Below are 27901 nucleotides of genomic sequence, written 5' to 3'. Positions count from 1 at the left end.
TCGGTTTTGGCCAAGTCTTGATCTCCCTTACCAAGTTTCCGATACATCACATAAGGCATAATATTAATCGCAGCCCCTCAGTCGATAAGTATCTTAGATACAGGCTGCCCATCAACTCTGCCTTTCACAAACAAAGCCTTAAGATGCTGTCTCTCGTCATCAGTAGGTTTCTCAAAAACAGTCCATCATTGGATCTAGTGTCAACTGAGCTACTTGATCAGAGAGAACAACTTCTTCCTCATTATCAGATAGTGCCAAAAACTCCATCGGCAACATGAATACCATATTAACATCTATCGATGGACCCTTATTTTTGTGTTTTACCTGCCACTGCTGATGACCGGACCTCTCATTGGAGGAATTTTCCTCTCGGTATAAATCCTCTTGATGCTCACGTTGCATCCTTCTTTTCTGTGTCTTTGTCAGACCCTCTGGGCACCATCGAGGAAACTTGGTCTTCCAAACCGGCTGATAACAGGTCCCAGTTGATTCTACATGGCGTATATTAGGGTTCCCTGTAGAATATTTCTTCATCGGGAACTCTTGCGTTTGCCATCTCCTCAAGCTCCTCTTGATTCCTTGGAAAATATCCAGCGCGTTTACCAAGCCTTTCATGTACACTAAGTCTGCCCCCAGCCGATCATGCACTGATGCTCTGCCTCTGATCGGCTCATTGATAAATAAACCCTGATTGCCTAGGTTGAAACCTCCTTTCTGACCGATTGACCCCATAATAACCATTGCACTCAGGGCAATTTTCAACAGTTGGCAATTTAATACCTTCTTCCCAGCAATGGATGAAAAACGGGCACCTCCAATGATTTTTATGCCGATACCATTCTTCCCGACGTCTCTCTTCTTGCTGTTGTCGATATCGGTCCTTACGCTGACGCCAACCCTCCTGCTGCCTTCGATGGGTAATCACAATGCCAGGTCGAGGAGGGTTTTTGGAACTACTGCTTTCTCCCAGTAAACCCTTACTTTTTGCATCATCGGTAGTTATCTGATGTTGGGGATCCACTGATGCGTTTTTCTCAGCAGCCTCTGACGTCAATACCTTGGTCTTCCCTTTGGCCTCCAACATATTTGCTGAAAAAGGGTGTTGATCAATTTTCATCGGCTTCTGGGCCTTGGAAGTACCAAACTTAATTCTCCCAGATTCAATAGCCGATTGTAACTGTTGCCTGAACACCTTGCACTCATTTGTACTGTGTGAAGTTGCATTGTGTCCATTTGCAGTACAAGATCTTCTTCAACTCTTCTGCCGATGGGATCACATGATTAGGTGACAGCTTAATTTGGCCCTCTTGAAGCAGAAGATCAAATATCTTGTCGGCCTTGGTGATATCAAAGGTAAACTTTTCTGGTTCTTTCTGACCAAAGGGACAAGATATCGGCTTTTTATTCTTAACCCACTCAGCTAAGTCCGATAACTGGTTCTTCATCAGAATCAGAATCTCCTACGTCTTCAACAAATAATACTTTTTTACTCCAATTCTTTTTAGGTTCAAAAACCCTAGTATCTTGATCAGAGATCCTTTGCACAAGATGACTGAGGCTTTCAAACTCCTGAGAAGCATATCTGTCTTTAAGATGTGGCAATAACCCTTGGAAAGCCAGATCGGCAAGCTGCCGATCATCCAGCACCAGACTGTAGCACTTATTTTTTACATCTCATAGCCTTTGCACAAAGCTTTCTACCGATTCATCATTACGCTGTCTCAATTTTACTAAATCGGTAAGCTTCTTTTCATGGATTCTAGCAAAGAAATACTTATGAAATTATTTTTTCTAGATCAACCCAAGTAATAATAGAATTTGGTGGTAATGAAATGAACCATGTAAATGCCAATCCAGACAAAGATGATGAAAATAATCGAACTCTTAATTCATCTCTGCTAGCTGCCTCTCCACATTGAATAATGAAGCGATTGACGTGTTCCATTGTTGATGTATCATCTTGCCCAGAGAATTTAAGTGAAATCTGGTACCTTGTACCGATTTGGGAGAGGAATTAAATCATATGCAGGAGGGTATGGAGTCCGATAAGAATAAGTATTGACCTTGGGCTTTATCCCAAACTGATCATTCATAATTTCTGCTATCTTATCGGCCCAAAAAGCATCAGCCTCCTGCTGATGAACTGGCTGAATTTCTACGGGAGGTGCCTGCTGATATCCCTCCACATATCTTTGTGGCCCACGATCTCCAAGCAATCGGCATATTTGCCATTACTTATGGTCCATTAACCTGTTGGAAAGGATTCATCGGCTGAGCTGCCGATGCTTGATTCTGGAAACCAGCTTGCATATGACCTTGTTGAATCCCTGCAACCTGCTGATTTTGCTGAACTGTATGTTGAACAGGTAACTATCCTGACCAACCATTATTAGAACTCATCGGTACAAAACTTACCGATGGCTGGTAATTTGCTGACATTGTTGGATAATTATAACCAGCTTGAGGCATGAACTGAACCCTAGTTTGACTCATAGCAGGGAGCTTTCTGCTGCATCGGCAGTAAGCTTGCCGATGGACTTGAATTGGGTGTTTGAACCAAAGGCATCTAGGAAACCTCCTAGAGTTGGTTCCACAGTAGTTGCTGTGGCATATTGAGGCACTTGAGCCATCAGTGAAACAGCCGATGGTATAGGTAGCTTTTCCTACTGCATCAAACACTTAGGTAACCCAGGATTGAAAGTAGATGACTCCGGAGGCATACCATATCCCCACCAATTAGCAGGAATCTGGCTATTCTGAGACACAGGGCCTGACATAGCTGATGCCGATAGATCTGTATTAAGCTGAACTCGTCCTCCTGGTAGTACCGGATCTGATCGTATCGGTGTAGATTGAATATTAGGTAAGCCTATCGATACTGGAGGAGAAGTAACTTCTGTACCCACAACGGCCGAGGGAGCCGATGGAGTTTTGACAGATGCCGGCTCTGGTTGGTGATAGGCAGGCCCAACGTAATGCGGTGACGCTTTTCCTTCTTTGAGAGTTCAAACCACAGTATTATGAACAGTATTGGACAGCACATTGGAATGATTAATCAAAGCATGATTTACTGCAGAATTAACTATCTCTTGAAGTTTACCAGGATTGGAGTCAAAGGTAACCTACCGAGGCAATGGCAAATCTTGCTTCTGGATGACTTGTCCACTCTTGTTCAGGCTAAACGATTTCAGACAAAGCTGCCTGTATTCTTCTACAGCCTTTTCCATAGCCTGCCTCTGCTCTTCCTTAAGATCTTCTTCTAATACCACGATAATGTTCCCTGAATCGATCTCAGAATTGAACATATTGATCGGATTGATTGGTCCCACTGGGCGTGCCAAAAGATGTGTTGATGCAAAAGTGGATCTACAAACACAAAGGGCTAATACCCGAATTGATATCCAAAGCGTGCCAGTCGATTTGACCTGTTAATCGACAAGGATGAAGATACGAGCACTTTGGTCCTGACAACAGCGATACGCCCGGAAGTCACGGCCAAGAGGTACTCACACGGAACTTGAGAATTGCCGAAGGTCGCACTGAAGCTATGCAACTCGCCGAATCAATGAGAACTCGTAAAAAGGAAAAATATGCAAATTGACGAAGTCGCCGAAAAGTAAGTAGATACAAATAGGAGTAAAAATTGGTTTTGATATTGATTGATTTTTATTACATTGCCCCTCAATCTATATTTATACCCTGATCTAAAGAGACATAACCAAATACAACTAGGACACCAAGTCCATATCTAAGGAAACACGTGACTCTTACATGAATCATACTCTAACAAATATAGAAAAGGAAATCAACTCCTATCTATTTCCCTGTCCGCCTCAATTATGATGGAAATCTCACCGACCTCCTTTCCATCGGCATACTTCCTGTTTCATCGGCAGTCGTCTTCAAGCCTTCCTTCATCGGCATCGACAATAACATCTCCAACCTTATCGGCAACGCCCGAGTTTAAATCAACCTTTCCATCGATCACCACCATTCATCGGCAACCATCTTTACAAGCTGATTTTCATCGGCTATCAGCGTATACAGTAACTTTCCTCCTGCCGATTAGCCCACTCTGATCATTTTGACATGTGCAAAAAATGGTGTCAACATCTCCATACCCCTTCGGGTTGAGAAATGCCACCGCCTCTTATGCTTATGCCTACGCTTCCGCTCACGCGGATCTCTCGGAGCGCCGCCAGCGCTTCGCTTTCGACTTCGACACCACCGCGTAGACCCACACCCACGCTGACTCCTCAGAGGGGGACGAGGCATGGGCCGGAGCGGATTTCTCTGACCTCCACGACCACAAAACCATGTGTCGCTTCTTGGCCGCAAGTGACTATTGCTTTGGCTACTCCGATTCTGACAATGAAGGTACTTATGATCCCTCTCGTGAGTGCTTCCATGTCGGACTTGGGATGCCAAGCACGGGCGACGAGGACAAGGGGGTAGACAACCGCACTCTGCTTCATCAGGGAATGGGCGATGCTACGCCTTGACGCATTGTCCCACCAGCAGCACGAAACGAGAACCTTGCCCTTGGACAATTTCGACGCCCAGACCTGGAGCAACTCCGCGAGCTTCAAGCCAAGGTCGAGCAATGTTGAATCCTTCTACAATAGCTCCGAAGCACTCTCGAGTAGGAGCAGCAAGGCCATGGTGACGGTGGAGGAGCCCGGCGATGGGCTCGCGACGTGCATCACCGCATCAACGACGATGAAGGGGACGATCGTCCCCCAATCTTCAATCGCGCTGGCCAGAATGTCGTGGCTGCGGTGATGCTAGTGCACGCGATGCCCGAGCCCTCTACCACGGAAGGACGATGGGTTCGCGGCGAGCTCTGGGATCTCCTCGAGACCGCCGCGGTGCAGCAGGCCGAGAGTTCCGCCTCCCGGCAGCGTGGTGCCGTCTCGGACCTCCCCTCAGCACCACATCGGCAGGATAGGGAGGCCTCGATTCGTCTTGAACCCGCTCGGGTGCTGGCAATCAATAGGGCCCCCTCGGTCCACGACCGCCTCGATAACCGACGTGAGGCATAGGGTGACCATGAGGTGGTCGGCCGACGACGATGCCACGATAGTGAGGGGCCCACCCGAGGCTACCATCCACATCGGGGTGGCCGCTACGACAGTAGAGAGGACCACAGTCCTTCTCCCGAACCACTCGGCCCCCGAGTCTTCAGCAAAGCCATCCGCAATGCTCAGTTTCTAGCCCGGTTTCGCCAGCCAGCCAACCTCACAAAGTATAGCGGCAAGACCAACCCTGAGCTCTGGCTTGCTGATTACCGCCTGGCTTGTTAGCTAGGCGGCATAGACGATGACCTGCTCATCATCTGCAACCTCCCCTTGCTCTTGTCAAACTCAGCGTGAGCCTGGCTCGAGCACCTTCCTCCCTCTCAGATCCACGACTGGCATGACTTGGTTAGGATCTCCATCGGGAATTTCCAAGGCACATATGTGCGCCCTGGAAACTCCTAGGACCTTAAGAGCTGTCGCCAGAAACCAGACGAGTCTCTCCGAGACTTCATCCAGCGCTTCTCTAAACAATGCACCGAGTTGCCCAGCGTCGGCGATTCAGAGATTGTCTAGGCTTTCCTCTCCAGCACCACCTGTCGAGACTTGGTCCGAGAATTAGGCCAGAACGTGCCGCGCTCCTCGACATCGCCACCAACTTCGCCTCAGGCGAATAGGCTATAAGGGCCATCTTCCTCGAGAATGACGCCAAGGGGAAGCGGAGGGATGAGGCCCCCAAGGCCTCGGTTCCCCACCTCCCCAAAAGAAAGAAAAAGGATCACCAGGGGAAGCGGGCCGTCCTCGATGCAAGAATCCCCGAGGCCCTAGGGGCCCCAGACCTTTCGACGACATGCTTAAGAAACCCTGCCCTTACCACCAAGGCCCGGTAAAGCACGCCCTCAAGGATTGCTCCATGCTACGGCGTTACTACGCCAGGCTCGGGCTCCCCGACAACGACGTCAAGCAGAAGGGCACTGGCGACCGAGACAATGACAAGGACGATGGGTTCCCCGAGGTACACAACGCCTTCATGATCTTCGGCGGACCCTCGGCGTGCCTTACGGCGCGGCAGCGAAAGAGGGAACGCCGAGAGGTCTTCTCGGTCAAGGTTGCCACTCCCCGGTACCTCGACTGGTCTCGGGAGGCGATCACCTTTGATTGAGATGACCACCCCAACCATGTTCCAAATCCCGGGCAGCACCCACTTGTTGTCGACCCGATCATCGGCAACACCCGATTCTCCAAGGTGTTGATGGACGGAGGCAGTGGCCTCAATATCCTCTACGCCAACACCCTGGAGCTCTTGGAGATCGATCGATCGAGGCTCCGAGGCGACACCGCACCCTTCCACAGCATCATGCCAGGGAAACGCACATGACCCCTCGGGCGCATCGACCTTCCCGTCTGCTTCGGCACCCCCTCCAACTACCGCAAGGAGGTCCTTACCTTCGAGGCGGTCGGGTTCGGGGGAACCTACCATGCCATCCTAGGGCGGCCATGCTACGCCAAGTTCATGGCAATCCCCAACTATACCTACCTCAAGCTCAAGATGCCAGGCCCTAGCGGTATCATCACGATTGAGTCCACGTACAAACATGCATATCACTGCGACGTCGAGAGCATCGAGTACGCCGAGGCTCTCGTAGAGGCCGAGACCCTCATCGCCAACCTCGACCAACTCAGTGGTGAGGCGCCTGACTCCAAGCGTCGCACAGGGACGTTCGAGCCCGCGGAGGCCATCAAGCTCGTCCCGGTCGACCCCCGCCTGCCCCGACGACCGGGCGCTCAGGATCAGCGCCACCCTCGACATCAAATAGGAAGTCGTGCTCATCAACTTCCTCCGTGCGAATGCCGACATATTCGCATGGAGTCCCTCGGACATGCTGGGCATACCGAGGGAGGTCGCCGAGCACGCCTTGGACATCCGGGTCGGCTCTAGACCTGTGAAGCAACGCCTGTGCCGATTCGACGAGGAAAAGCGTAGGGCCATCGGCGAGGAGGTGTAGAAACTCTTGGTGGCCGGGTTCATCAAGAAAGTGTCCCACCCAGAGTGGTTGGCTAACCCTGTGTTAGTTAGGAAGAAAAATGGGAAATGGAGGATGTGTGTAGACTACATCGGTTTGAATAAAGCCTGTCCAAAAGTCCCCTTCCCATTACCCCAAATCGATCAGATTGTTGACTCCACTGCGGGGTGCGAGACCCTGTCTTTCCTTGATGCGTATTCTGGTTACCATCAAATCAAGATGAAAGAGTCCGACCAGCTTGTGGCTTCTTTCATCACCCCATTCGGCATGTACTGCTATGTGACTATGCCTTTTGGCCTCAGAAACGCGAGGGCCACGTACCAGCGGTGCATGACCTAGGTCTTTGGCAACCACATTGGGTGAACCATCGAGGCCTATGTGGACGACATCGTGGTCAAGTCTAAAAAGGCCGAAGATCTCATCAACGACTTGAAGATAGCCTTCAAATGCCTTAGAGAGAAGGGCATCAAGCTCAATCCCAAGAAGTACGTGTTCGGGGTCCCCCGAGGCATGCTCTTGGGATTCATAGTCTCGGAGCGCGGCATCAAAGCCAACCTAGAGAAGGTCTCGGCCATAACTAGCATGGGACCAATCAGAGACCTCAAGGGAGTGCAGAGGGTCATGGGATGCCTTGCGGCCCTAAGCCGCTTCATCTCGCGCCTCGGCGAAAAGGTCTTGCCTCTGTATCGCCTCTTGAGAAAATTCGAACGCTTTTTCTAGACCCCCAAGGCCGAAGAAGCCCTCGCCAAGCTTAAAGCACTGCTCACTAATCCTCCTGTCCTGGTACCCCCGGCCAGGGACGAGGCCCTCTTACTTTACGTCGCCGCAATGACCCAAGTGGTCAGCGCTGCCGTAGTAGTAGAAAGGCAAGAAGAGGGGCATGCTCTACCCACCCAACGACCTATTTACTTCATCAGCGAAGTGCTCTCCGAGACCAAAACACGTTACCCCCCACATCCAGAAACTGGTCTACGCCATAGTCCTGGCCCGGTGCAAGCTGCGTCACTACTTCGAGTCTCACCCAGTGATTGTGGTATTGTCTTTCCCCTTGGGAGAGATAGTCCATAACCGGGAAGCCTCAGGTAGGATAGCCAAGTGGGCCGTCGAGCTTGTGGAGGAAGCCTTGACTTTTGTGCCTCGGAAAGCAATTAAGTCTCAGGTCTTGACCGATTTTGTGGCTGAGTGGACCGACACCCAATTACCACCAGCTCAAGTCCAGACAGAATGCTGGAACATGTACCTCGACGGGTCTCTAATGAAGACCGGGGCAGGCATGGGTCTCCTCTTCGTCTCGCCCCTCGGAGTACACATGCGCTACATGGTGCGGCTCCACTTCGCCGCCTCCAACAACGTGGCCGAGTACAAGGCCCTCGTCAATGGCTTGCAAGTCGATATCGAACTTGGGGGTATGGTGTCTCGACATCCGGGGCGACTTGCAGCTCATCGTCGATCAAGTCATGAAGGAGTCAAATTACCTCGACCCCAAAATGGAGGCTTACTGCAAGTTGGTACGTCGCCTAGAAGACAAGTTCGACAGTCTCGAACTAAACCACATCGCGCGGAAGTACAACGAGGCCGCCGACGAACTGGCAAAGATGGCCTCGGCACGGGCTCTGGTCCCCCCGAACGTCTTTGTCAGGGACCTCCACAAACCTTCCATTGACTACACCTTGGTAACAGAGGAGGGCCCACATGTCGAACCCACGACGGGGCTCGACGCCTCCTCTGCTGCCGAGACTCTCTCGACCAAGCCTGAGGTCATGGAAGTCAACACCGAAGCTCCCCAGACCGACCAAGACGCGGATTGACGAATCCCGTTCCTTGATTGGCTAGATCGGGGGGAGCTTCCTAGTGACAGGACCGAAGCCCGACGGCTTACGCGCCGGGCCAAGACCTACGTCCTCTGCAATGATGAATTGTACAGGCGAAGTCCCTCCGGTGTCCTTCAATGATGCATCACCGCCGAGGCAGGCCGAGCCCTGCTTTGGGACTTGCACGTAGGGGCCTGCGGGCACCATGCGGCGCCTCGGACACTCGTGGGAAGCGCTTTCCGCCAAGGGTTCTACTGGCCGACGCCACCAAGCTAGTACGCTCCTACGAAGGATGCCAGTACTATGCTCGGCAGACACATCTCCCGGCCCTGGCCCTCCAAACCATTCCCATCACGTGGCCGCTCGCTGTGTGGGGGCTCGACATGGTCGGGCCTCTACAAAAGGCCCTCGGGGGCTACACCCATCTACTGGTATTAATCGACAAGTTCTCCAAATGGATCGAGGCTCGTCCGATCAATCGAATCAAATCCGAGCAAGCAGTGTTGTTCTTCACTGACATTATCCATAGGTTTGGGGTCCCTAACACCATCATCACCGACAACGGGAAACAGTTCACTGGCAAAAAATTCTTGACGTTTTGTGACGACCACCACATCCGTGTGGCCTGGTCGGCCGTAGGACACCCAAGGACCAACGGCCAAGTAGAACGTGCCAACGGCATGATCCTACAAGGCCTCAAGCCAAGAATTTACAACCGGTTGAAGAAGTTTGGCAAGAAATGGCTCGCCGAACTCCCATCGGTCATCTGGAGCCTGAGGAACACCTCGAGCCGAGCCATGGGGTTCACGCCTTTCTTCCTGGTCTATGGGGCCGAAGCCATCCTCCCCACTGACTTGGAATATGGTTCCCCAAGGCTACAGGCCTATAACGAACAAAGCAACCGTACCACCCGAGAGGACGCCCTCGACCAACTGGAGGAAGCCCGAGACGTCGCGCTGCTGCACTCGGCTAAATACCAGCAGACCCTACGGCGCTATCAGGCCCGACGCGTCCAAGGCCGAGACTTGAAGGTAGGCGACCTGGTATTGAGGCTAGCACAGAGCAACAAGGGCCGCCACAAGCTGACCCCGCTATGGGAAGGACCGTACATCATCACCCAAGTGCTAAAGCCCGGGACCTACAAGCTAGCCAACGAAAAGGGCGAAATCTTCATCATCGCCCAAGCGGTAATTTCGTATTGCTTTTCTCTCTTTGCTGCTAGAACCGTAGCGCCAATTCTAATAGTGCTATATCAAAAATCGTCAACCGTTATAATAGTAAAAATTTAAATATCCGGAGTACGGAGGAGTGCGGTTTGGTTTGGGAGGCGAGGCAAGGCCGCGCTTCTTTACATGTATGTGTCGGATGGTCTCTGATCAGTCCGCGTGCCGCCGACACGAATCTCGAGTCGGAGGCGGTTCGCTGGCTCGGTCGGTCGGTTCCTTCCTGTGCTCGGTTCAGCGCGTTTTGTGTCCCACTGTCCCCCTGCATCCAAAGATCGAGCGAGATGCACGTTTCGTGCCTCTGTCTCTACATGAATTGGGCAGCGTTATTATATTTTCCCCGTCTCTAAACTTTCAATTCAACAGGAGTCCATTGCGATCTGGGAATTGATTCAAGAAAAGTGAAGCCTGAAACATGGGTCGCACCTTCTTATTTTGCCAAGGAATAAACATGGGCTTGACTGTTGGTGAGACAAGCTTCACACCGTCCCATTTGGAAATTTAAATTTCGATATTATATTAAGACATTTTATAGATTTGGGAGGATTTAAAAACGTCCACTATGTTGCTCTCGATTCGAGATTCAGACAATAAGATGTTTCATAGCAATACCATATTTATATATGTTTCATATTTCCTTGCAAAAAAAAAACATCTACATGGTTTTGTATTCGCTTCTTTTTCTCACGCATGGAGCCGATAGTGTAACCTTTTATCGAAATTGGATAATTCTAAAAGTACAAACCTAATACCATTTTTTACTATTTGTAAAATTTCATTACAGCAACATGACTCGTCTAGCAAAACTTATATTGGCTCCACTTTGGCGATAGCTCAGCACATGCATAGAGAGTGGTTTTGTAACGAAATACATAGAGCGTGTTGTGTGCATTTACAATAAAAACATCTTATATGAGGTGGTACTCTGCATATATCTCAAAATCTTCTATGTGAAATGCGGGGAATTTTGCATTTCTCTCGGTTTTTCAACTATGGTCTCGTCTTTTGGGCCAAAATGCTTAGAACCAATTCAACCTAACGGTGAGCCCATATTATGGAATGAAAAAAATAAAAATCAAGGACGAATCGAGGACACCAAGAACTACGAATATATTTAGGTTGTTATTCGTACGGTAAGGTACCCTGGTTATTGTTTATACGGTAAGGTATCTGGGTACATATCACCGATACAAACCTAATAATTTTATATCTTTGCACCGAAGTGTCGGAAAAGAAGCTTATGCTTAATAAACGGTTTGGCGACGTGGGTAGAATCAGCTAAGTATATGTGAGGCCATTTGGCAGGGCTTCTTGAGCAGATTCTCCATGAAAATCACTCCTCTCCAGCCAAACAATTAACTCGCACATATTCAGGTGGGAGTAGACAAAAATTACTTCTCCATTTACACTGGTGCGAGCTAAAAACATGCTCCTCACTGCTCCTGATTCAAAACCTATCAGAATCACTCTAGAATCAATTCTCACCTGCTCTCACCAGAATCAAGTAGAATCACTTAACTAGAGAATCAAGGAGCAGAGCTAGAGAATCTAGAAGTGTAGCTCTGTATATGTGTAGACCGCAGAGGATGGTATTGCAACTAAATAGATGGAGTGCACATTTGCAATAAAAACATTTTATAGGGTGGTATATATATCTCAAAATCTATGACAGATGGTGGGGTATTTTTGCAATTTTCTCAAAAAAAAGTTTCAACTATAGTCTCATCTTTGGGACCCAAAATGCTTGGAAACAATTCGACATTGCTTTCAAAGGGAATGAAAATAAGGCCATGTTTTGACAGCTCCGCTTTACTAGTAAAGTAGTTTTTCTTTCTTCAGCTCCACGAGTAGCTTTATCGGTGAAGCTAAAACTGTTTTGGTGAACCGTTTGACAAAATAGCTTTACTTTACCTGTAGAGTTTCTTAAAACATGCTCTCACAGAATCTCACGTATGATCCACACAAATTCCTTGTGAGAGCGCATTTTAAAGAACTTCACACGTGAAGCTAAGTAAATTGACGACCAAAACCAAATTACTAGCATCCTATTCTCCAAAAAAAATTAAGAAAAAAACAGTGGTCCAAACTTTATTTCTAGCTAGTGTGTACTGTGTACATGGCAACTATGCTGACAGAGATACTGCTCGTGAAGTCGTGAAGATTACCCTTGCACGGCCGGCCATGGCTGCGAGGTCAAGAACTCAAGAAGGGCTGCGAGATCAATTAGTAACAATATTAACAAGCGCCAGAGTTGCCGCTCTATTGGATGACTGTATAAGGGCGAGAGAGATCGACGATGTGCGTACGTCGTGTACTCGTGTGTGCTCGTACCTTGTGCAGTACGTGAGGGTGTCGCTGGCGGCAGGACGGCGCAGAGGACCGGGCAGCAGCGCGATGGCGGAGGCGTTGGAGGGGTACCGCCGCACAAGCCCCGCCATGCACCCGCACACCGACCGCCAGTTGTCCGCGGAGGCCACGGCGTACAGCTCCTCCACGCCCTCGCAGCACGCGGCGCCGGGCGCCGGCACGGATGGCGACGCCGCCGCCACCACGCCGCGCCTGACGAAGGCCTTGTAACCCGCCAGCAGCGACGTCACCGTGGCGCAGTCCAGGGACGCCGACGTCGACGACGAGCGGCCCGGGTACGGGAGTGGCCTGGCCGCGGCTGTCGCGGTGAAGCATGACGAAGACAGAATGACGGCCACCGCCACGGCCACGGCCACGGCGGCGCCGACTACAAGAGACCATCGCGTGGCTGCCATCATGGCCTCATGGAGAGTGAGGTTTCGATTGTATAAGCTCTGTATCTGGTTCGACGCTTCCCATGTCAGGTGCGCGTTGCATGCAGCGGTACGGTGCTGTGGCGTCGTGTCATCCATGCGGGCATGATGAGCCAACGGCTTAGCGGATCCTCAAAACTCGAATGCTGACGCTGCCTGGCGACCATCATCATCGAACATGATCGTCACGATTAGTTTGGTTATATATAAAGTTTGGTTGAACTGAAACTGCCTAACTACATTCTGAACTGAAGATTTGGGAGGTCCAGATATGGGGTTGACCCATTCCGTGACCATGCTAAACACAAACCAGCAACACCAAAGGAGATGAAATCATGAAAGGTCATATATAAACTGAAAATTTGGGTCTTCTAAATGCAATGTTTGCTTCAATCTTGTGCTCTGTTAGACTGTTACCACTTGCCACTTGTACTTACCCCCAAAATCCCTTATCACATGCAGTTTTTTTTTAAAAAAAAATGGTCTCATCGTTCGACACGTATATTATCATCTCATATCATAAAAATGTTCCGTTTGGACACTCATGTTTTGCATGCAAAAAAGGGTTTACCATATTTCAAAAGCGAACCGATACACAATATCTGCACATCTGCATAAACCCGCTCCCGCATTCATATTGTCCCTCGAATCATTTATGCCAACCAAAAGCAGTCTGTACACTAGCCTCCAATTCATGAATCATTTTACAAATGACTGAGTGCTTTCAAGATCCAACATGACCATGTGTTCCTGTACAAATAAATCTGCAATGCAATCAGATCGAGCAGAAAGAGAATGGACAGCCCGTGCAGAAAACTGCTAAAAGGAATATTCACGAGAACGAACATTGCAACCATCTGTGCATCACCTATGACTTTTAACTACAGGGCCGGTAATCACAACTCGGTTCGCAAATGTGGTAGTACTGAAGAGCACAGCTGGGACATGCCCGAAATGTTTTGCCACGTTTTTTTTTAGTGAACTAGACCTCTTCTCTGTCAGGGATTGCTCTTGACGATGTTGAACTTGCACAATGGGCATGTAGCATTTATGTGAAGCCACTTGTCTATGCAGCTGCAGTGAAAATGGTGGTTGCAAGGGAGCTCACGCAGTTCCACGCCATCTTCATACGGGCATAGGCAGATACAGCACTCCTGCATTAAAAATGGGATGATCAGATTAAGTCTGATAGACCAGCATTCTCTTACTAGTAATAACAGTGTAAGACTGCACGGTAACTCAAATGTATGTGACTAACAGTACTGTGGTAACAAGTAGCAAAAAAAACAGGAGCTCAACATAATACTCCTTCCGTTCCAATTTATAGGTCGTTTTGGCTCTTCTAGATACACATTTTTACTATGTATCTAGACATATCGTATATCTAGGTGCATAGCAAAGCTATGTTCCTAGAAAACCCAAAACGACCTATAATTTGGGCAGAGGGTGGTAACTCTTTCCCAGAAGATAACAAAGGTTTGAGCCAGCCCAAAACATTCAGAATTGAACATCAGCTTCATAAGGACTGGTACCTACACAAAAGGTGAATGGCAAGAGGCAGTAATTCCAAGTTTCCAACTGACCAGTTGAATGCTCACACATGGGCAAACCGGAAACATCGATCTTGCAGGCACTGAGAACACTACTGAGCTTATCATTAATTGAGTTCAGCTGCCTGTCACATGTCTAAATTGTCTAGCGGACATCCAAAGTGATGGTCGTTTGCTGGCGGACACCCCGTTTTGAGCAGTTTGCCAGAAGACACTCTGGTTCGTTGAAATTATGCCACAGGACACCGCGGCCCGGTTTCAGCCGGTTGAGGAGAGAGAAAATTTTGTTTTGGACATCCGGTGCCGTTGAGCCAAAGTTGGGTCCACCCCCAACCTGGTCCGGTTGGACCACATAAGAACGGAACTGGAAGAAGAGACGGGCCATGTTCGGACCAGCTCCACGCCAGAGCCCAAGCTCCACCCCCTGCCGAGCAGCTCCGCGCCAGGAGTCCGGCGTCGCCCCGCAGCTCAAGATCCAGAGTCGCCTGCGTCGTCCTCGCATCAACGGCGCCTCCTTCCTCCTTCCTCCTCGCATCAACGGCAGATCCGGCGGCGCCCACCAGCGGTCTGGATCTCGCAGGCCAAGCGGCGGCTCCCTCCCGAGTTCTAGCGGTGGTGGCGACCTCTCCACCTTCCATGCGAGCGGCTCCCCATCTCCGAGGCCTTGGTATGATGGCAGCTGTTAGTATCAGTATCTATGGGAGTCACCTGTGGAGTTGGCGGAGGTTGGATTTGGAGCACAGAGGAGGATTCTGGTAGCTCTTTGAGGAGTTTGCTCCGGTCGATGGCCCAGACCATAGTCATCTGCTTGCCACCAATGAAGGCCTCCTCGATCTGCAAGCCGCTGTTGTCTTCCACTGATGTGACGAAGCGCAAGAGCAACCGCAGCGGGCGCGGAGCCCCCAAGCTCCGCGGCGAGGTCGGCCAGAGCAGCCCGCTCGGCCTCGCTGGCGGACGACGTTTCGGACTGCAGGCGGCGCGCGAGCGTGGCGGCATCGGTCTCGGCAAAGGGGACGAGCTCGAGGAGACACACGGCGTCGATGGCACCGCCGGTCCCCCCCCCCCCCCCCCCCGCAGCGGCAGAAGCTGGGGAGGACCCCGACGAGGTCTTGCAGCGGGTGGAGCGGGCCAGGTCGGGGAGGGCACGGCGGTGCTGGGGCCTGAGGCTTGGGTTCTACACGTGGATGTTGGCGTTGGGGTACAGCGGCGCCATCCCCTCCGTTGGGTCCAACCAGACCAGGTTGGGGCGGACCTAAGTGTGGCTTAGGGGCACTGGATGTCCAAAACAAAATTATCTCTCTCCTCAACCGGCTAAAACCGGGCCGCGGTGTCCTGTGGCATAATTTCAACGAACCAGAGTGTCTTCTGGCAAACTGCTCAAAACAGGATGTCCGCCAGCAAACGACCATCACTTTGGATGTCCACTAGACAATTGTCCCTAAGATTTATGACACCAAACTTGATTGCTTAAAGAAGTAGTTGAGGTCACATGCCAGCTAGATAAGCTGGCACCAGAATATTACAATATTATTAATTATTTCCAGATCCCCATATTCTATCATATATCCATTGACCATTGCCGTAGAATTCAAATGAGACTCCCTAATCTAAAAGTAAGTTGCGTGCATGGAAAAATAAAGCAGTGTGGTTTTGGATCTACTGTCATTCTCCTTCCTTTGTACATACTATTGAAATGATGTACATTACATTACATTATGTCCCAAACTAAATCATTACTGTCAGAATTTCCAAAATCTCACTATTTTTTAAAGGTCAAAGGTAAAACATTAAAGAGAAATCACTCAATTTCTTCCAAATATAGAATCTTACATCTGAAATCATATGCAGGTTAATTTTGATTTATTCCAAAATTGATAAAAATTATCTGAGGTGGTGTAAGCTAATTTCTCATAGATGTACTTTGCCCTTTAAACAGTTCAATTTAAAATCTAAAACTAAACCATTTGGAATCAATGTATCAACTTTGTTTTACAATTAATTTGTATTCAAGTTGCAGATATGAAACTTCTCCTCAGATAAGACAGAAGAATTATCAAATTACTCAAATTCTTTCCTTTGAACTCTAAATCTTTAAATTATTTTCTCTGAACTCTATATCTTTAAGTGGCAAAAGACATTCAAACTCTAGCTTCATTTTTTATTTAAAAAAAAAGGTACATGGATTGGTCATTTCTGAAAACTAGATCAGATGTTTATCTATAAAGCTCCCTAGTTTCAAAGGTGCAAACAACAAATCCAAAGAGAGAAGGATGGCGAGATGCTGAAACCCTTCTACACTCAGAAGTTCAAGATAAATATTTCAACACAGACAGGAGAACTTTTATGCACATAGACACCTAGAATCACAACTTCACAACCATGGGGTGTTAAGGAAGTAGAACTGCTTAAGGATACAAGAAGGTAGTGACATGACATGTCCCATACAGGCAGAGGCAGCAACAAGAAGGTAGTGGCATCTGACATGTCCCATACAGGCAGAGGCACAAATCCCACAGAACTGAGGAAGGCAAAGAAAAAAATGAACAAATTGACATTCTACAAAAACTTAAACATACTATTCCCTCAGTCTCGCTTTCACTGTTTTGTAGGCCTTGGGAGAAAACGTTCTACCATGTTTGTTCATTGATGGTATGTAGGGTGCAATTATTGCAATATTTCTACTCCATACCCCTAATTCAATGCTCTAATAGTAGAGAAATGGTAACATCATGATGTATAATACGGGTAGAGATGGTTATTTCATGTTCCTGTTACTAGTAATGCCTTGGTTTGTGCACATGGTTTGTTGTGGACAAATACAGTGAAACAGAGGGCATAATGTTTCGCCATGTAAAGACAACTGTAACTATGGAAGTACTGTGGCAAAAGAAGGAAACAATTTCCAAACTAAAACTCCTCCAATGTCCATGCAAATCTAGGGAATATCCTACTACAATTTCAAATTTCTGAAATGCATGCACCACTGTAGGATATGGTTAACTATTCTACAGATAATAGACTTTAGACCTCAAGCATTGTAAAAATTAACATGATGTAAACAGTTTGCTGCAATTATCCTAAAATCCCACCATTATTCAAATGAAATGGGATTTCTAACACATTCAGCGCCAACCATAATTATCTACAGAAGGAGAATGATAACACAAACTTCTCAAAATAAACTTGAAAAACTTACTGCATCCTCAGCTGAAAGGATATGTTCGACAGGAGGATTGGTACCACACTCTGTCATCACTCCACCCACAGGTGCTGCAATGCCGGCAGCTAGCTTGTCTGCATCACTCATTGTCCGAAATTTGAATTTGGAAAGGTTGTTTATGTCATCTTCAGATGCTCCCTCCTGCTGAAATTGAAACAAGTAGATAGTCCTCAGCAAAAACACAGTGTGTTTCATTGGTTTTGTGTCAGGAGGCAGAGAAGAAGAGAATTGTTTCTGTCATGTCAACAACCATCTTAAGCGTGAATAATTCAAATAATACTGGCTATAAGTAGAATAAGTAGTTGTGGTAGTGTAAAGGGATAAAGCTACAGAGAAAAAGTTCAGACAATGATGGTTGCTAGCTCACTGCACATCAGCATAGGAGACATCAATGATCCCAGGCAAAGCCTCTGTTAAAATTACTTGCACCACTACAGGGCATGCTAATATCTTTATGGCAATGGGTGTATGAATGTAGCAAAGGGCAGCAAACAGGAGTGTTCATATCATCCAAAACAGGGCATTTGCCATTGCATTTGACAGAAAAAAAAGGAGGAGCTGTATTTAGAAGACCATGGTGGTCACAGGACATACCTGATCAGTTACAGCATATAAGATAGCAATAATGCAGGGAAGGCAGCAACAAACAGCGATTCCAATCACACAAGCCAAGGCAACACAGAAGACCACAAAGAAAACATCAAATGCCAGAAAAACAATTGACAGCCTGTAAAAAGAAGAAAAAGAAGATAGACATTTCAGAGAACAACATTGATGAACTTACAAAAGACCACTCAGATTTTTTTCCTTATTCACACATCAAAGTTACAACAGACATACCAATAAAGCTGAGGAGCATCATATGATAAAGCTTGACCACCTGCAGACACCCAATAGAACCCAACGATCCACCATATGAAGGAAAACATCGTGTTTGCAGACTCCAAGTGCTTCACAATACTGAACATGGAAACAGATAAATAGTAAGTATGATGACAAGAACAAGTAATCTTAAGGATTTCAGTATTGAAAAGTTTTCAGGTAAAATGAATGAAAGACATGTAAAGGCTTTGTACAAAAGCACCAAAAAGCTAATAATAGACAAGTCCATCAAATCAATACAAAATTTTCATTGGGGCCATTTCTATGTAAGATATCGGTCCATATTAACTCCGCCTATGGTGGGACGCCTTTGGTGTCCTAGCATAAGCAGGTCCCAAGCCCTAGCAAAGGAGGAGGGTTGTGTTAGGCGCGGCGAGCCAATGTAAAAACTTAGCCACTTTTATGGAAATGAAACAAAAAATAATCCCATTAGGGCGTAACCCTCTTAGCGACGCGCCATGTCGGAACCCGGGTATGGTGTTAAATGAGCAAGGGCGGGGTCGTCACCCCCGTGACGCGCCATGTCGCGATCTAGGCACGGTGCCAAGTGAGCAAGGATCGGGTCGTCGCATCCTTAGTGGCGCGCCACATCGGCGCCCGGGTGTGGTGCAAAATGAGTAAGGGTCTTCACACCTACCTCGGCGGGTGCGAAGAGTAAGGAAGCTAGTCGAGCCAACTAGAATCCGTTTAGGTAGCTAGAATGTAGGGTCCCTTACAGGATAAGTTAAGAGAGTTAGTGGACACAGCGGTTAGGAGGCATGTAAATATCTTATGCGTCCAAGAGACTAAATGGAAGGGGCAGAAGGCGAAGGTGGACAATACCGGCTTCAAGCTCTGGTACACAGGGGCAACTTCAAATAAAAATGGAGTAGGAGTTTTGATTGATAAGAGCCTCAAGGATGGTGTGGTGGAGGTGAGAAGGCAAGGGGATAGAATCATCTTAGTTAAACTTGTCATTAGTGATATGGTCTTAAACGTAATTACTACGTATGCCCCCCAAGTAGGCCATGATGAGAGTGCTAAGCGGCTTTGCTGGAAAGACCTAGATCACTTGGTTAGAGCTGTCCCTAGTAGCGAGAAGCTCTTTATAGGAGGTGATCTTAATGGTCATGTAGGTACATCAAGTGCAGGTTTCGAGGCGGTTTATGGGTGTTTCGGATATGGTAGTAGGAACCAGAAGGGAGAGGAAGTCTTTAGACTTCGCCATAGCTTTTGATCTGATAATAGCTAACACTTTCTTTCGTAAGAGACGGTCCCATTTAGTGACCTTTAGTAGTGTTGGTGTTTCGAATCACCAACTAGTAAATTTGTGATTTGCGCGTCTGGCCCGGATGGTGTGCTCGGAGGACACAATGATTTATACTGGTTGTGGCGGAATGTCCCTACGTCCAGTCTACTGCTGCTCGTGTTACCGGCACTAGTTTGTAATAGAGGTTACAAATAGGCGAGAGACCCAAGTCTCTAGTGAAAAGGTCGAACGGAGTTGAGTCTCGTTGAGCTCGTTCAGCCCTTCAGCCTACCCTTCATGGAGCGTCCTACTTCCCCTTTTATACATGAAGGGGAAGGCACAGGTTACACGAGAGAAAGAGAGAGAGAGAGAGAGAGAGAGAGAGAGAGAGAGAGAGAGAAAAGCGAGGAGGAAGAAGGCCTCCGGGGTCGCGGCGCCCTTCATCTCCTTTACGCGGGTCTTGTCGGTCCTGTAGATGATGATAGGGACAGTTCCACGTCACGACCCTGTTCATCACTGGCGCTATACGCGGGTGTCGTTAGTCGGTCGTGGCGCTCCATTCCGTCCCGGCGGGCGGCATAGTTAGCAAATACCCCCGTCGAAAGTCGTACGGGGATTAGGTAGCATAGCGCCAGCACGCCCAACACTATTGATGACGTGAGTCCTCAGGTATGACCCGTCGTGGCCGCGGGTCACGTCAAGACGCGCCTACTCCCTTTCTGGTGTTAGAAATTTGACCCTGGGTTCGTACTCTTAGACCCGTAGTGGTTGGAGACGGTATGGACCCCTGTCAGGCGAGGCGGAATCCCCCTTCGAGGGGTCTGGCGAGGCGAAGTCCGCGCCCGAGGGGTCGGGCGAGACGGAGCCCGCACCCTCGGGGTCAGGCGTGACGAAACCTGCGCCCTCAGGGTCGGTCGAGACGGAGCCCGCGCCCTCGGGGTCAGGCGAGACTGGGCCGGCACCCGAGGGGTCTGGCGAGACGGAGCGCGCACCCTCGGGATCGAGCGAGACGAGGCCGGTGCCCTCGGGGTCGGGCGTGACGGAGCCAGCGCCCTCGGGGTTGGGCGTGACGGAGCCCACGACCTCGGGGTCAGGCGACACAGAGCCCGTACCTTCGGGGTCGGGCGAGACCAAAATACGCCCTTGACCATCCGGGCGAGTTAGCGTTCGCGGCCATCAGCTTCCTTCTTCCAGGTATCCCTAATACCGATACCCGACAGTAGCCCCCGAGCTAGCGGAGTAGTAGGATACTCCTTCGAAGGCTTTTTCAGACAAAAGGATTCTGAGGGTCTTGATCTCCCTTTGCGGGCCGCGGGATGTCTTGGTAGGGTCACGATTCCTTTCCATTGCGTTGAGACTCTTTGAGAGCATGTAGTTGCGGGATTTGGGGGGTCAAAAAAGATCTCTCTTGATTCCGATCCCTCCCTAGAATCCGATCGATCAGCCATTGTCATGCGACCACGTATTCGGTCTCCTTGCGAGTCCAACTTCCCCCGAGCCCCCGCGTGTAGCAAGGGTCCGGTCGAGAGGTCAGCTCGTCTTGTGGTCGTCCCGCCTCAAGCGTTTTTTTTGGTAAAACGGAGAGGTTGAGCCATGCCATGTTTTTCTCGATGGACGAATCATGGTGCTCGGTGAGCTGTTAACGGGCTGGTTCGAGTGGGGCCTCGGCTTCCCGTTCGCGGGGGTTCGTCATAGGTCAGCTGGTGACCGACTCCAGATTCTTGGCGGCCAATCCATATAGTTTTTGGGTCCATTCGACCGGTCCCAAGGGCTCGTTGCCTTTCTTCGAAGAAAAATCATGGACCGTGCTCCGGCCAAGACCCGAATGTGGACCGGGATGCTCGTAGCACTCGTGCGCCCGCGTACCGGTCGCTAGCGGACCCATCCCTTGCCACCCCTCACTCTAAAGGTGCCCTGGAGCAGTTGTGAACCCGTCGGCGAGCCAACCTTCGAACTCCTGGGCCTTAATGGGTCGTGGGAGCGTTTTCAGCTCCGTATCCCTTCGTACTTGCGGCGGTTTTCGGCCCATCGAGGGGGCGAACCGCTGTCCAGCACACCCTTCGAGGTGCGGCCAGGGGTGGCATGTGCACAATTCCCAGAGAGGTGATGCGACGGGGCGCGGTAGGCGCGGTGACCTAGGCGGACGGTTCGCCCCTCGCTCTTGCGCCGCCAGCGAAATCCTTGTTCCTCCGTCCTTGCTCTTCCACCGTTAGCGAAGCTTTCATTCCTCCGCCCTTGCTTCCAATGGAGTCGTGGTATCACTCCGATGTCACCCACGCACGCATGGAGGGCCTTGTCAAGCGCGGCCCTCTCCGCGGGAGGACCGACACGGTGAAGTGGCTCGTGCCCGGTCGTGAGGAGGTGCCGACACCGCCTGACGGCTACGTTGTGTCATCCGCGCCCTTCCACGAGCACGGACTCGCGATTCCTCCCCACCTGTTCTTCCGAGGGCTGCTGCACCATTACCAGATCGAGTTGCACCATCTGAATCCCAACGGGAACCAGCACATCGCGGCCTTCATCACGCTGTGCGAGGGATATCTAGGGATCGAGCCCCACTTTGAGCTGTGGAGATACTTCTCCGTCTCCCTGCTCAAGAAGAGGGATAGAGCTGGGGACCTGCCGGTGCCGATGGGATGCGCGGGCATCCACCTCTAGGGGCAGCGGTCCGCCGAGTACATACTCTGCCAGCTGTCGAGGTCCAACAAGGGGTGGCATGCGCAGTGGTTCTACGTAAAGAACGCCGCCGCCGCCCCCTTGCCGGACTTCACCAGACGCCTCATCGAAGAGACGCCACAAGTGTGGTCGTGGGGACCTCCCGAGAAGGAAAAGAAGAGGATGCGCGATATCCTTGACGCCATCACGTTCCTAAAGAGCCACAGCCTTCGCGGGGCCGGTGTCATCGAGGCCTATCACGCGAGGAGGGTATCCCTAATACCGATACCCGACAAGTAGTGGTCAGTACTCTAGTCAAATCGACTTTGTCCTTACAAGGAGGGATAAACGAACATGCGTGGACTATAAGGTGATACCTGAAGAATGTGTGGTCGCTCAACACAAGCTGATGGTGGCTAACTTTCGCTTTCTGGTGCAAGCTCGTGGGAACAAACAAGCTAAGGTTGCTAGAACGAAGTGGTAGAAATTAGAAAGGGAGGCATCAAAGGTCTTTAAGGAAAAAGTCATTGAAGAGGGCCCTTGGAAGGATGAAGGCGATGCAAACAATATGTGGGAGAAGATGGCAACATGCGTTCGGAAGGTTGCTTCAGAGGTGCTTGGAGTGACCAAAGGGAGTGGATGCGACTCGAAAGACACTTGGTGGCGGAATGAAGATGTGCAAAAGGCTATTAAGGAAAAAAAGGAGTGCTATAAGCGCTTGTATCATGACAGGCGTGCAGACAACATAGAGAAGTACAAGGTGACAAAGAAGACTGCAAAACGAACGGTGAGTGAGGCAAAGGGGCGGGCCTATGAGGACCTTTACCAACGTTTGAGTGCGAAGGAAGGAGATAATGACATTTATAGGATGGCTAGGGCTCGCGATAGGAAGACAAGGGACTTCAACCAAGTCAAGTGAATAAAGGATGAGAGGGAGCAGCTCTTGGTGAAGGAGGATGAGATCAGACATAGATGGCAAGAGTATTTTGATAAATGATTCAATGGTGAGCACGAGAACACCGTCGTTCAGCTAGACGACTCGTTTGATCACACTAACAGGCGCTTTGTGCGGAGGATTCAAGAATCAGAGGTCAGAGAAGCCTTGAAAAGGATGAAAGGGGACAAAGCTATGAGCCCTGATGGTATCCCAATCAAGGTGTGGAGATGTCTCGGGGATATAGCTATAGTATGGCTAATCAAGATATTCAACAATATCTTTCGATCGAACAAGATGCCTTAGGAGTGGAAAAGAAGCATATTGATACCAATCTACAAGAACAAGGGAGATATCCAAAGTTATACTAATTATCGGGGAATTAAGTTGATGAGTCACACTATAAAGTTATGGGAGAGAGTCATCAAGCAGCGCCTGCGAGAAACGACGTAGATATTAACAAACCAATTTGGTTTCATGCCCGGAAGGTCAACCACAGAAGCAATCTTCTTAATAAGACAAGTTATGAAGCGGTTTAGAGAGCATAAAGACCTCCACATGGTTTTCATTAACTTGGAGAAGGCTTATGACAAGATACCAAGAAATGTTATGTGGTGGACTTTGAACAAACATAAAGTCCCATCAAAGTATGTGACCCTTATCAAGGACATGTACAACAATGTTGTGACTAGTGTTCAAACAAACGATGATAACACAGATTACTTCTAATTAAAATTGGACTTCATCAAGGGTCAGCCTTAAGCCCGTATCTCTTTGTCTTGGTAATGGATGAGGTTATCAAGAACATACAAGGAGATATCCTTTGGTATATGTTGTTCGTTGATGATGTAGTGTTAGTGGACGAAAACCAAACGGGAGTAAATAGAAAACTAGAGTTATGGCGGCAGACCCTTGAGTCTAAAGGTTTTAGATTGAGCAGAACTAAAACCGAATACATGAGATGCGACTTTGACGAAGCTGCACAGGAGGAGGGAGATGTGAGTTTGGAAGGTCAAGTAGTGCCTAAGAAGGATACCTTTCGGTATTTGCGATCGATGCTACAGAGGGATGGAGATATTGATGCGGACGTTAGCCATAGAATCAAAGCAGGGTGGATCAAGTGGCGCGACAAGCTTTTGGCATTCTCTGTGACAAGAGGGTACTACAAAAGCTAAAAGACAAGTTTTATAGAACGACGATTAGACCGGCTATGTTGTATGGAGCAGATTGTTGACCTACAAAGATTCGACATGTTCAACAACTGAGTGTTGCAGAAATGCGTATGTTGCGATGGATTTATGGTCACACAAAAATGGACCGAGTTCGGAACGATATTATACGTGATCGCCTAGGGGTAGCACCAATTAAAAAAAAAGCTTATCCAACATCGGTTGAGGTGGTTTTGCCATATTTTGCCATATCCAAAGGAGACCTCCAGAGGCAACAGTGCATTGTGTTGTCCTAAGCCAAGCTAATTATATAAAGAGAAGTAGAGGAAGACCGAAATTGATACGGGGGGAGACAATAAAAAGATATTTGAAAGCTTAGGATATACCTAAAGATCTATGTTTGAATAGGAGTGCTTGGAAAGCAGCTATTGAAGTGCATGAACCGTGACTTGGGGCTCTGGGTGGGTTTCAACTCTAGCCTACCCCAACTTACTTGGGACTGAAAGATTATGTTGTTGTTGTTGATATCGGTCCATATTAAATAATATCCGACAGCAACCTACTCAGTTCTCAGGCTAAAACTCTTGTTTTCAGTTTTTGTACTTCATTGTTATAGATGATAATTTCATTACTTATTGCTTTCACTTGTTCTAAAAGGATTGCAATCAAGTGGTATATGCCTGCAAGTGAACCACAATGAAATATTCAAAACACATTTATGGAAATTACAGGGAATACGTTCAATAGAAGCATCTTGGTCATCATAAAGTTGGCTGCAAATACCAAGAGAATAAGGGCCTGTTTAGGTAGTGGGATTCAGATCCAACATATTATAAAAGAATTGTCAGAGAAATCCCCTCACCCTAAATAATCTCCCGGTTCCACTGCAAGTCTGCAATGTATGAAGTCACACATGCTATCATCAATTACTCTAAAATTTTTCCATAAGAATGCAACCTTAACCGAAACAACATAATTACGCTGACAATCAACCTTCCACCACCACTCTATGCACATCACCACCCTATGCACATTTTTTTAAGCAAAGGAAACCATAAGTTGTCCAAAAGTAATAGACCTGTCATATTATAGAAAAAGAAAAGGGAATCAAATAAAGGGGAAAAGGAAGAGTCCCCATAAAAAAAGGTGTATAACTCCCATCGAGTCCACGACTCAAATGAGAAGGGCTTCAAAACACCAACAATAAACAGCACGAGGTAGCTGCTAGTACAATCAAAAGCATGAGCACAGAAATGGTCAACACAGCACAACAGAAGGAGGCCTGGAGGTGGCACGGAACTTCGACCAGATCACGTTGGCAATAAGATGCGACACCAGAAGTATTGGGAGCTCGGGCTCGATCCAAGCAGAGGCTCACCTGAGCTTGAAATCCTCATCACCCGCTCCCTCCTGGTCCGCGTCCCTGCGCCGGCGCCTGTACTCGACGGTGACGCAGAGGATGTGGAGGAGGCACTGGAGAACGTACCCCGCGATCCAGACGCGGAGCGGCACGGCGGGGCTCTCGCCCGTCGACGCGGCGAGGACGGCCGCGGCGACGGCGACGAAGGCGAGGTTCCAGAGCAAGTCGAGCACGACGACGGGCTTGGAGTAGGCCCAGTCGGTCTGGCGCTCCTCGAGGTGCTCAGCGGCCGTCTCCCGCACCGCCACAGAGGGCTCCCTCAACAGGCGCCGGCTCCCCGTGCGGCGGATGAACCGCGCCGCGCCGCGGAGGCTCGTGAGCCGCCCCAGCGGGCCGCCGCCGGAGGGGCCGGATGCCGGGGACGGGGAGGTCGGCGAGGAGATGAGGGGCGTGGACGGGGAAGGCGGGTCCCCGCCGGAGGAGCGGCGCGGAGAGGTCGACGCCATGGCGGAAGCCAATCAGCCAAACCCTAGCACCGTTTCTTTTTTTTCCTTCTCTCTTCTCCCTCGCGTTTTTGTGTTCTTGGCAGTGACTAGCGTGTTTTTTTTTTTTTGGCGGCGAGTTGGTCGGCACTGGCAGCGCGAGTTGGTTGGCAGCGTTTAGCTTTGCTCGTGAGTTAGGTGGCCGGTAGGCAGTTGGGGGAGCCGCGACTGGGAGGGTTCGGCGAGGACGTGGATGGTTGGATGGCCCTTGCAGGTTTCTAGCGCCGCTCTTTCGCGATCTTTCGTTCCGGTCCTTATCGATGATGAATCTATCATTAAGGTACCTTTTAGTTTTTTGTCCCAGAAAAACTCCGGAGCCGGCACAGGAAATGAACTGCGCGGAGGTAGCTAGGATGAGCGGAGGAAATGAACTGCGCCGAGGTAGCTGTGCAAAGAGATGACGGCGCATGCAAAGATGATGGCTCCCCTGGAGATCAAACATACTCGCCACATTCGCTTAGCTGATAAGTCGTGGCTGAAAGTACCGTTGGCTAATTTATTGTAAGAGAAATGATATTCGTTAACTGAAAAAATACGATTGCAAAAAAATGCAAAGGTCATCGTTGAGGGAGCGTGTGACACAGGGCAGCAATGGCGCATGCAAATTAGTGGCATTCGGAGACTTTTAAGGCAATTTCCTTCCAAAAACAAGTATCTGTTTCAAATTTGTTTTGACCATAACATTATTTACAATTAATGCAACGAAACAGGATCAAACATGAACATATTTTTATTTTTCAGAAAAAAGCAACATTTTCTAATTTAAAATAGAATATTTTAAAAAATACCCGTTCTGCCAAACGTTTTCTAAAGAGTTTTGGCTCCACTAGAGAAGCCACTTCTCTAAAGAAGCTAGAGCTGTAGCTATTTTTGGAGGAGACGAAACCCTACCAAACTGACCTTGGTTCGAGGGTCTATCCTTTGAAAATCTCTTATTAGTCCATAGCCTACTACCTTGGCCGTCGTATTAGGATTGTTCAAACCTCTGTGGTACTCCGAGCTAACTATCTTATGGTCAAGCAAATGATGATGTGGAAGAGTGAAGAGAGAACAACTTGGCTCTCGTACAAGCAAGAAGTTGGGCACAGGAGCCAAAGCAGTGGTGGACCCAGACATAAATTGAATGTGAGAAGGATTATGAAAGAGAAGGTGAAACATAGGTAAAAGTAAAAATAAAAAAAATTATAAATAAATAAGAGACAACTATTATATAGTTTGACTCTTATAACTTAGTTAATAGTCAAATATTTAGCTTTATTATTGGGGTTGCTTTTAGGAGCCGCCAAATTGGACGATTATATAGATCGACGATTCGGAAGATGAGTAACTAGAGCTAGGTAAAATAAGTACATGCCTACCACAAACTGTAAGCATACACAAAGAATTAGAGGAAGCAACATCAAAGAATCATGGCCCATAATACAAAGCTTAGAGCATCTCCAACAGTTTTCTTAAAATAACTCTCTAAATCCTCATTTAGAGTTATTCTAATAAAAATCGCTCTCTTT

General features: G+C 48.7%; 1 protein-coding gene across 2 annotated transcripts; it reads right to left on the bottom strand.

Annotated features, from left to right (window-relative positions):
- Positions 1-13534: 13534 nt before the first annotated feature.
- On the bottom strand, positions 13535-26487 carry LOC136549659 (E3 ubiquitin-protein ligase At4g11680-like). Of its 2 annotated transcripts, none has more exons than XM_066541040.1 (5): positions 25870-26487; positions 18464-18583; positions 18218-18350; positions 17600-17764; positions 13535-14007 (listed from the first exon to the last, which is right to left on the bottom strand). In XM_066541040.1, exons 1-5 carry the CDS (start codon positions 26355-26357, stop codon positions 13852-13854), a joined length of 1062 nt encoding a protein of 353 aa, XP_066397137.1. In that variant the 5' UTR covers positions 26358-26487; the 3' UTR covers positions 13535-13851. The 2 variants fall into 2 exon arrangements, with proteins under 2 accessions (XP_066397137.1, XP_066397136.1); XM_066541039.1 differs by having other exon boundaries at positions 17600-17767; positions 25870-26482.
- Positions 26488-27901: the final 1414 nt, after the last annotated feature.

The sequence above is a fragment of the Miscanthus floridulus genome, chromosome 4, assembly GCF_019320115.1.
Source record: "Miscanthus floridulus cultivar M001 chromosome 4, ASM1932011v1, whole genome shotgun sequence".
NCBI lineage: Eukaryota > Viridiplantae > Streptophyta > Magnoliopsida > Poales > Poaceae > Miscanthus > Miscanthus floridulus.
Note: the sequence above shows the minus strand (reverse complement) of the source record. Positions and strands in the feature narration are given on the sequence as shown.

Excerpts from the sequence above, each read along its gene's own strand:
- LOC136549659 (XM_066541039.1), bottom strand. The coding sequence starts at position 26,357 with ATGGCGTCGACCTCTCCGCGCCGCTCCTCCGGCGGGGACCCGCCTTCC. Across the intron at positions 18,351-18,463 it reads GATGCTCCTCAGCTTTATTG|GCTGTCAATTGTTTTTCTGG; the intron begins GTATGTCTGTTG and ends TTCTTTTTACAG. Across the intron at positions 14,008-17,599 it reads TCCTTTCAGCTGAGGATGCA|GAGTGCTGTATCTGCCTATG; the intron begins GTAAGTTTTTCA and ends TTTTTAATGCAG.